Source organism: Electrona antarctica (genome assembly GCF_951216825.1).
Source record: "Electrona antarctica genome assembly, chromosome: 12".
NCBI lineage: Eukaryota > Metazoa > Chordata > Actinopteri > Myctophiformes > Myctophidae > Electrona > Electrona antarctica.
In genome coordinates, this window is record NC_136793.1 from 16970855 (window position 1) to 16981813 (window position 10959).

The window sequence follows — 10959 nt, forward strand, 5'->3', positions numbered from 1 at the left end:
GGCGAAAGCCACAAAAAAATATCTTAAAAAAAAGACTAGTACTAGTAAATGGGTAAATGTACCCATTTACTTTCCAGCAGTGATCTGGATGCATGTATCCATATGTGACACTGAGCGCTGTAGCAGTGGGTGGAGAGTGGGTGGGGGTGGGTCGACAGTGGATGGGGAGTGGAGAATAGGTGGAGAGTGGGCACACGGGGTCCTGGTTATGATAGCACTGCTCTGTCCAGTGTTGATCTGGGAGAGTTTAGTCAGGAAGCGTAGCAGAGGACTAAAATATCTTCAAGTAAAGTCAGATTCCAAACGGTAAAAGTGGGCCCCAAATGTGGACCATCAGAGCGGACCGAAGGAGATGAACTAAACTCAGCAACAAAAGTTTGGAAACGTAACTTTGGTCCATTATTTCTCCACTTTAATAATACCAATTGGTATTGTATTTTATATAATTTTAATCGTTGATTAGTCACCTTTACAACAAGGTATATCGATTGTAAGGATCAGGCATTTGTGGGATGAGTAACACAGCTAAACGTGTGGGTAGCGCCTCAAAAACAATTGCCCAAATGGCAAATGGTAAAGTTGTGACCAATGTCATGTGGTTCAGCCTGAGCGATAATTTGAAAGATCACCAGAAAATCCATACGGGAGAGAAGCCCTACACCTTTGACCAATGTGGGACAAGCTTCAGCCAGAAAGGTAGTCTCAAATATCACCAGATAATTCATACAGGGGAGCACTGTGACCAGTGTGGGAAATGTCTCAGCACGAGCAGCAATCTTAATCAACACCAGATAATTCATACAGGGTTGAAGCCCTACACATGTTGTGACCAATGTGGGTAACGGTTCAGCCAGAGAAGAAATCTTAACCAACACCAGAAAATGCATACAGGAGAGAAGCCCTACCACTGTGACCAATGTGGGAAACTTCACCAGAGAATGCATACAGGAGAGAAGCCCTACACCTGTTGTGACCAATGTGGGAAACGGTTCAGCCAGAGTAGTAATCTCAACCAACACCAGAAAATCCATACAGGGGAAAAGCCCTATACATTGGACCAATATGGGACAATCTTCAGCCAGAACAATCAACTCAAACAACACCAGAGAATTAATACAGGAGAGAAGCCCTAAAAGTGTGACCAGTGTGGGAAATGGTTCAGCATGAGCAGCAACCTCAAACGTCACCAGATAATTCATACAGGAGTCAGGACTCTCTAAAGATGTCATATATTAGTCAGAGAGCAGGTGGTGTAGCTGATCTACAAGTTCCCTCGTGACACGTTTTGAGCTTGCACATCAGCTAATTGCGCTGGTTAACACAAAAGTATTAGTATTACAGTAAATTAATTAAATATGGCCTATTTTAGCCATGGTACATTATTTATATTTGATTGGGTTTTTGGTAATCCAGCGTGACAGTGTGTTGCGGGTTCGAGTACAGATTCTGACGAACTTTACTGTGTCTTCCCCCCATCTCTCTCCCTGCTTCCTGTCTACCTACTGTAAATCTATTGGGGCTACAAAAAAGCCCCAACAAATATTTTTAAAAACAAGAGAAAAACAATTATTCACGTGATAATGAATCGTTGTGTAAAATGGTGACAACGCCACTTAAAGCCTATAATTATGCATCCATTACCAGTTTTTCATGTGTTTATGAGGTGACAGTGCTTCATTAGACCCATTGGTGTGGTTATGTGCAATGATGTCTTCCCTTTGTATTTAGGGTTTCTTCCTGGAGGCTGTCAGTTGACAGTCAAATGTGCCAATGAAAAAAACAGCAATATAGTGACATCACAGTATCAACCCCTCCCCTAATCCCTCCCCTTTATCATACAACAAGCTGTGGGTGCCGCTTCAGTTCAGCTGGATCACCACCATCACCACCCACCAGGTAAACCAGGCATACTTAATGAACTGGTGGGCGTGTCCACATAAAAATGACATTTGAACAAATACTCTACACTTTTTTGAATAATAATAATTATATAATAATTATATAATAATACCTGATGATCATGATTTAGGGTGGAAAAGAAATCACGGCACTCCATCTTTAAATTACCATGTCATGGTTGCTTAAAGAGTAGCCTATACTGGCATTATGAAATTAATTATCTGTTTGTAATTGCATGTGAACTCTGAAAAGAACATTATCAAGGGCAGCAAATAAAACAACGATTCACTTTCCAGCCTTATGTCACAATCGTTTATTCCCATAGACCTGAGGATTGTAACACAGCCACATATACAATATTTAATTGTTATAAAATACACACAGAGAAAATGTATTGTCATTGAACATTTGTCTTGGTGGCACCACGGCCCATGATGGACTTCTTAGTGTTTCTCTCAGGTTTCAAAAGAATGATATAACACTTCGGTCCAAACAGTGCCACCAAAAGGCCAAAACTAGATGATAAAATAGCAAACACCTCCACTACATCTGCATATTTGCCTGGAGAGCTGATGCTGGGATGAAGGCTATCCACACAGCAAAGAAGATCAACATGCTGAAAGTGATTAACTTGGCTTCATTGAAGTTGTCTGGAAGGTTCCTTGCCATAAATGCTAGGACAAAGCTGAGGAGTGCCAGTAAACCAATATAACCTAGCAACACTGCAAAACCAACTCTTGATCCCAATCATAGACTATCTTATCACTGTGGTATTGTGTGTTTTTACGAGGAGTTGGTGAGGCAGACACAAGCCAGGCTGTGCAGATTATTGCCTGGATGGAAGTAAGAGCCAGAACTGTTCCTCTCTGCTGAATAGCACCAAACCACTTCACAATATCTGTAATCCCAGGCCTGGAGGCCTTGAACACAGCCAACACCACCATAGTCTTTACCAGGATACACAAGACATATAGAAGTGTCTATTTGTACGTCTCTAAATGTTTTGATGAATTGAACATGGTGGACCCTGTTGTAAACAAGTGTAATGCTTAATTGGGTCGTCCACTCACAGTTAACAGCCTTTGTATTGAGTTTGTGCTCGAAATGTACTGTAATTCTGCAAACTGTTAATAAATATTTCAATCAATCAATCAAAAAACCTCAACATTGTACGCGCATAATTAGCTGTACACACCTTCACCAGCAGGGGGCGGTAGACAAGACATCAACTCACCGCCACGTTCAGTCTTGACAAGCAGAAGTCGTTGACTTGTAGGGAATTTGTCCGAATGTCCGTTCACATTGTAATTGTAAACACAGCACGGAGACTCGGAGACAGCTGTCGTTAAGTTTATTGTTAGAGACTTGAGTCATGATAGTTCCACTTTAGAATAGGATTATAAACAGAGCTCTCCAACATGACTGCTTTACTACAAACACTGAAGTCCCTGATAGAGCAGCGGCTGAATGTAGTAGCCAAGGACATCTTTATGGACGTGGAGAGGATCATCACAGAGCTAGAGGACTCCACAAAACAACAACACACACTACTGCAGATACACCCAGCAGGTTGGTACAGCAGAGCCACTACACCTGTCACACCAGTGGTTCTCAAAAGCCAAATTCCAATACCCCAAAATCTCGGCCACTCGCTCAATCACTCACACTCGGTCACTCCAGCATGGTGGTGTTATTACGGTGAAATAAGACATTTGGTGACCTGCTGAAATTTGTGACAACTGACAATCGTGTAGAGTAGACAATCAAATAATGCCAGTGTCCGAAGGTAAATCGTTGCGGTTTGTTTATTAGCAAAGTTCAACCTATTCAGGCCACGTATTTAAAGACCTCCACGTAAATTGTCACTGTGAAGTCCACAAGATGGTCACCAATTTCACCATAACACCGCCAAAGTCCGCCATGAATCCCATGATGCTGGAGTGAGCGAGCGAGTGTGGGTGAGCGAGTCACAGTGGCCGAGATTTTGGGTATTTGAGTGTCCAGGGTCTTTGAGGGGATTCCAGGTGGTCCCTGGCTAAAAATGATGGAGAGTTGGTGTAACCAAATGGCCCCTTGTGGTTCTTTAACCATTTTGGAGTCCATTTGGTTTCATTTTACGCTCTCAAGTTAAATGATTGTTTAACAACTACATTACTTGTAATTATTTAGATAATGTAAAATATTTTGTATTTCAATCAAAGTTTGCCTGTTTTGCCTCTCCTAATTGTACCTATTGTTTATAATGGGTTGAATCTAGAGTTGCGATACACTGACTCCATTGACAACCTGCTTGCATTAAACATTAAACTCACCAACATTGCACAATGCATTAATACAAACGAGTGCTTCCCAACTCCAATACTCAGAAAAGCTTTCACTTGCACAGAATTTCTAGACAGACATCTAGACAGACATCTAGACAGACATCTATATATATTTTTTGAAACAAAGTGCTCTCTCCTATTTGTAGATCTCCCATTGCTATCGGTGTGTAAAGAGGAGGAGGAACCGGAACCTCCACATGAGGAACCAGAGCCTCCACAGATGAAACGGGAGGAACACGAGGAGCTACTTCTAAGACCAGAGGAGGCTGATGGGTTAACGCTGACATTATCCCACTGGAACCAGAATCTTGACACTCTCTCAGGTAAAAAAATAAATAAAAACTACCCCCACGCTTAGCGGTTTTGCTCATTCCACGAATACACCATCCTTACAAGTGATACCTCGTTGTAAAGATCAAGCTTTCCAACGTTATAAAATTCAATACAGATTGGTATTATCGAAGGGGAGTAATATTCAACAGAAATAAAGTTTCCGAACTTAAAAAAAAAAAAAAGGTTTATGTTTATATATGTTCTTTTTTTGTAAAAGGTTACATTTTGCAGCTTTATTTTTGTTGATTTTGTTCATCTGCCTGCCAGTGTCTGTCAACCCAAAGACATTATCACACAACAACGTGCACTGGTCCTCCAAGTCACCGATTAGGTAAGTCACCATTTTTATTATACTTGAAATAAATGGAGCATTTCACCCATTCGCAACGTGTCTTCATATAATTGGTCCTCACTAATGCTCATTATAAGATGTCACCATTTCTGTAGTCATTCTGTGTCTCAGAGGAGGACTATGGACAGTTCAGAAACATGCCGCCTACCAGTGACATTTGTATTTGATTTAATGTTTGTATTAAAGGGAGAACAATTACTTCTATTATAGCTTTCCATGAATAGAAGGGGATAGACTTGTGTATATAGGACTACAGTGATAGGATACAAGAAACCGTTGCCCCGCTTAGATTTCAGCCAGGCAGCACTGTTGCAGCACATGCATTTACTGTTAAAAAACATAATGATAAACGACTTTGGCAGGACTAAGTTCATTTTAATTCACAATGCTACTGCTGTCTAGAGTATTACTACGCTTGGCACGACAGTGATCTCACTCCACCACGCCCTTTCCCATTTCTAATTTCTATAGGATGCTGGAAGCCAGTAATGTGATCAGGGCCAGAGTCCTCTCTGCACTTCCCAGTCTCCCTGTAGAGGTGCTGGACCGTGTTGTGGAGTGGCTGATAGATAACGGAGCACAGACGGAGAAAGATCTGCACTGTAATGTAACGGTGGAAGACCTCGAAGGGCTCATGACACCCATTCAGTGCAGAAAACTTCTGAAGACCATGAGCCACCCTGACAATGACAAGTACTTGTAACTTTGAGTTGTAGGCATTACATTTAGTTTGACTCGGTTCCACAACATTGTGAAAATAGCCAAACTACCGTCTCACAATCCCTCGCACTGCGAGGCGTTGTCAGCTTGTAGAGCGGCTATTTTCACAATGTTTGCCTCTTTCTTCCGAAATATTTAACAATTTGGCCAATTCGGTATTAAAAAGCTCTTAAAGTCATTAAATTGTAACTTTTGACAAATATCCTGTATACACTTAACTGTATGTTGGTTTGTTAACTACTGAGTGAGAAAACAATATTGCCATTAATCTGGGGACCGTCACAATCATTTGGGGACCCCCAATACGCACAGGTTGAGAACCACTGGTCTAGACTCAGTATGCTACGCTTGGCTCGACAGTGATCTCACACCTCCACACTCTTTCCCATTTCTAATTTCTATAGGATGCTGGAAGCCAGTTATGTGATCAGGGCCAGAGTCCTCTCTGCACTTCCCAGTCTCCCTGAAGAAGTGCTGGGCCGTGTGGTGGAGAGGCTGATGGAGCACGGAGCAGAGACGGAGGAAGATCTGCACTATGTAACGGTGGAAGACATCGAAGGGCTCATGACACCCATTCAGTGCAGAAAACTTCTGAATGCCTTGAAACGCGCAGGTAATTAATTTGTAACACGTCATTGTTCCGACCATTACTAACCCTAACCCTAACTGCAAATGTTCGACTACCCTTTTTCACTGACATAAACTATATAAAAACCAAGCTATGATGACTAAAACTATGACTAAATATATCGTCAATTTTGTCAACAAATAAAAACTAGACTAAAATGTTTGGGAGGGACTAGTGGACAAGCGATCCAGTAGAACTAAGACATGTAATTTTATGTTTGGTTGTGTGTAGTTGTCGTGCTCCGAAAGTAGCCGATAGACAAGCTCAGATTGGCTTGTAGATTGTCTATTTTCCACACACATACAGTACATGTAGTATAAATCGGGCATTATGCCGCCATCAAAGCCAGCTAAAATACATTTTAGTCTGTAGATTTAGTCTACTAAAATCGTATGGTATTTAGTCGACTATAACTAGACTAAAACTAAATGGAATTTTATTCAAAAGACTATGGGCTACATCTTGCGCCACCCCTTATTCCTAAACTAATTTGCCAAGCTCATAATGTCTCGATGTAGATCAGCTAGTTGAACTATTTTAAAAGGTTTTTTTAAATAGTAAAAAATGGCGAATTAGTTTAGGGATAAGGGATAAGGGTGGCGCAAGATGGAGCCCTATGACTAAAACCAAAAATTGGTGTCAAAATTAACACTGGATGACTTTCTCCATTCTAGAGCCTGAGTCGATGTCTGCCCCACCAAGGCAGATGTATTCATGTGTGCCACTGGACCAAAGCGCTTCAGTTTCAACAAGCAGTCCCATGTCCTCTCTGCCGGCATCGCTCACACACTGGCCTGAGAATTTCAAAGTAAACTGGGACAAACTGCCCCCCATTCTACTCACAGCCCTCCGGAATGGAAAAAGGCCTTCGCAGGTAGACAGGTGGCACATGGTCCGTGTGATCGTCAACGACATGCAAAGAATCGCTGTGAATCCACGCAGAGCTGAGTGTATCGTCGTCACAAGGAACATTGTGAACCAGTATCCCCAGTCGTTTGCTCACGATTCTCTTCTATCTCAAATTAAGGCGCGCATAGTTCACGTGAACAGAAACAACCCTCTTGCTCGTCACAGAAAACGGAAAAATCAGGCTAAACCACCAGGCGGACCTCCAGACATTTACAGCTGCACACAACGGCAACCCGAGCTTCCACCTGAGACGAAAGAATATCTGGAAGATAAGAGACGAACGCTCACAGATCTCTTTTCCTTGGGTATGGAAAGTACGGATGTGTCAAAGCTGATGGAAACAACGTATTCCTTGCAGCGCCAAATGATAAACGCCGATCCAGCGCCACGTCTAAACGATGTGAAGCAGCAATGGCCATATTTGTTTTTCCCGAGGAGCATGTGCGCTCATTTCGAACGGCTGACGGACGTTCCGATTCTCCGAGAGATCGGGGCTTTTCTCGAAGAGCGTGGCAGGATCATCATGGAGTTCTTCATACGAAACCCTACCAATGATGCTGTAAAGGCTGTTCTCCACAGGACGGAGTGCAGTGTGACTGCCGCAAACATCCTGCAGCTTTTAATGGCACACTTCGAGGAGCCACTGGATGCCCTTGTTATCCAAACAGATGTACGATTTGTACCTTTGTTACAGTGTCTGATTTAAACAGTATTATCATAGTTAGACTTCTTTCATTAAATTAACTTTATTCCATTTTTTTATTAGCATTGTAGTTCATTGTCAGCCACCATGCATCTGGAAGGTTTAATGTGCTTTTTCTTTTTTTAAGGAGTCTGCTTCCCCAGCCTTTGTGCAGTTGACTGTCCCACTTGCTGACACCCCACGTTTGATTGTGGCGGGTGAGTATACAATGCTCAATGAGAATAACATGGACAGCTGCACTCTTTGTTTACAACGTGGCTAAGACTACAAATTAGACAAAGGGCCTATATTACAACCATATAGTATTTCTGAGAAACCTAAAAGAAAGTTGGCAGGGATAGATGCATTTTCTAATATCTACCAATGCAAAAATATGGAAACTATGGAAACCAAATCAAATGACCGTATTGTCCCGTATATAAGACGGCCCCCATTTCTCAAGACTCATTTGTGTTCTTTTTAACACACATGGGGGAATGGTCTCTATGCACACAGAATAACTTCCTAATTTCGAGCCCCTTCCCTATTTCCTACCGATGTTACTAATTAAGAGTGCTTCTCAAACTTTTCAATTTCAAGCACCCCCATAACATAACGTACAAATGGAACCAAATACGTGTCCATTTGGTTGCATTTGTGCAGTCAGAGTTTCAGAACGGTACGGGTCCATTTGGTCAAACATAATTCGACTCAAATTTAATGTAACAGATTTTCATACTTTGTCATACAACCATAAACAATCTGAAGAGATTGATTCCATTTTGTTTGTTGCTTTCTTTCTTTCTTTCTTTCTTTCTTTCTTTTCGTCAGGTCCAATGAATGAGTCAAACCAGCGATGGATGATGAGCATACAAAAGCAGGTGTTGTGTGAGGGAGAGTCCTTTCTGGTTGGACTCGCTGTGCTGTTCTCCTCGTACTACAACTTCAACCTCCAGTATCAGCATGACGCAGCGTGCACACTGGAATTCATTCAGAGGTACGAGGTTGTTCCACACATAGAGAACTGCATGATGCAGAAGAAAGAAGAAAAACAAAAGTAGTGAAAATAGCTGATCTACAAGCACACAATCCGTCACCACATAACAATGCGTTTTGTGCTTGTAGATCAGCTATTTTCACTGGTTTGGAATGCATCCCGTGCAAACATATAATCTCTCTTTTGCGTCTCAACCTCAAAAGTTTGGGAACCCCGGCTGTACTATACAGCTTGACTAAAGTGACTCTTCTTCACACATCGTCATTGTCCACTAACTAACTACTGATGATGACAACTGTTGCCTCTGACACTAGAACAACTACTACAAACATTACTGCTGCGGCACACAGTGTGCTGCCTCTAATAATAATACTTGCTATGACCTTTGCATCACTTCCTTTTGAACCCGATCACTGGTGTGAATTGATACATTGACCTAGCCTTGACGACCATGCAGTCTTATGCAAAGGTTAACATGTAATTCAGATAGCATTTTATTTAGACATTGATTGATTGATTGATTGATTGATTGATTGAATGCTTAGTCAGAAATATAAACAGCACGTGGTACAGTAAGACTTTAAAAAAGGCTCTTGCTTGATATTTTGCATTTGTAAATTGATGGGCCCAAAAAGAAGAATATCTTTTTGTTCTACATCGTCTTTCAGATGCTGCATTGTTGTCTGGCCTGAGAGGTGCACAAAAGCAAGCCAGGAGATGATGGTGCAAAACAAAACATCGGTGAACCCACATGTCAGCGCACTCATGGTGAAGCTCAGCAACTCAGACCTGTACCCAGGGCTTAAAGTTCTCCGTCCTAGGGACGGATTTCAGTCCTGAGGATTTCATAGCGGTCTTGGGATTTTTTTTTTGCTTCAACCCCTGCCTGTACCATTGATTTATTTTTATTATAACACTATCAGGGTGCTTGATTTCCACACTGTTCTGTTAAAATGCTGCTGTGCACTCCGCATGTATGCTCTTAGAGCAATCTGTTTTCTGTGTTTCTCTCCCCCTCTACTGATTCTCCTGCTGTCCTCAATAAACCTTATGCAGACTGCGGCCATCTTGCCAAGTTAATGGCAGGGTGGCAACTAGCCGCAATTTGCCAATGACAGCCCAAACTGAAAAGTCATCTGATTGTATTATACAATGTCAAACTCATCAACATTGCACGCTGTACTAAAAGCTTGAATTATACTCTTTCTAGCTGCAAAAAATCCACCGTAGACATGTTATGATCTACTTTTTGTCAAGAGAGTCGATTTCAGTAAAGCAACGTCCTGCTGCCTCCTGCATTATGTGCAAATGCAACAGGTGGTACGCACTACGCAGGGCCATTGAGTGATATCCAACAAGCAATTCCAAACTCCAGCACTATCATCTGCAAGGAATTTCTTGACAGAAAGTAGCTCATAACATGTCTACAGTGGATTTTTATGAAACACTTTGCAGATAGAGGATAATTTAAGCTTTTTTTTTGTACAGCTGCAATGTTGGTGAGTTTGACATTGTTTAATAGAATCGGATTCTGTTTGGATGTATGGGCTGTTAATAGCAAATTGCGGCAAGTTGCCAACCTGCCACTAGCAAGATGGCCGCGGTCTGCATAAGGTCAATCCCAGGTCCAGCTCATCAGTGAATAATAATAATAATAATTCACTCAACTCCGCCTCACCATTCTCTGGTCCACCAATCATCTCCATTCACTTCCAATAACTGTGTACTTGCAATCTGGCCCCCTTCCCCACCATGTTCAGACCATGCTCCTCTGGCTGTGTTCAGACTTACAGGCTTATGTGTCAAAGTCAGGCCTGTTTCATGCACTTCTGTTCAATATTGTTTCTGGGAAACTAGGTAAGAGCTGGGGTACCTTGTACATTGTCATCACATATTTTCTGTTAGGTGTGTGTGTGTGTGTGTGTGTGAGTGCCACCCTCTGAATTTCTGTTTGTTAGTGTAGTAGGTTTTGTTTAATTTTCTATAGAGAAGTTATTTCCATTTGTTCAAGAGATAGTAGTAGTTGGTTTTATGCTATTTTGATTTGGCACTCACCTGTCCTTTTCCCTGCCTTTTGTTCAGACACTTGTTAAATAAAACACTGAATACTGTGTA

At 41.8% G+C, this 10959-nt stretch overlaps 1 protein-coding gene across 1 annotated transcript; it reads left to right on the forward strand.

The window, feature by feature from the left end:
* The first annotated feature begins 3189 nt into the window (after positions 1-3189).
* Positions 3190-10959, forward strand: LOC306933521 (uncharacterized protein). The gene is made up of 9 exons (XM_079515773.1): positions 3190-3468; positions 4370-4546; positions 4824-4887; positions 5380-5601; positions 6033-6241; positions 6931-7835; positions 7996-8065; positions 8679-8844; positions 9513-10959. The coding sequence occupies exons 1-9, from the start codon at positions 3318-3320 to the stop codon at positions 9682-9684; spliced, it is 2136 nt and encodes a 711-aa protein (XP_079371899.1). The 5' UTR covers positions 3190-3317; the 3' UTR covers positions 9685-10959.

What these genes read in the sequence shown, in the direction of transcription:
- LOC306933521 (XM_079515773.1), top strand. Translation starts at nt 3,318, where the DNA reads ATGACTGCTTTACTACAAACACTGAAGTCCCTGATAGAGCAGCGGCTG. An exon ending in AGCCACCCTGACAATGACAA is followed by an intron (nt 5,602 to 6,032) that starts GTACTTGTAACT and finishes TAATTTCTATAG; the next exon opens with GATGCTGGAAGCCAGTTATG. An exon ending in CCCTTGTTATCCAAACAGAT is followed by an intron (nt 7,836 to 7,995) that starts GTACGATTTGTA and finishes TCTTTTTTTAAG; the next exon opens with GAGTCTGCTTCCCCAGCCTT.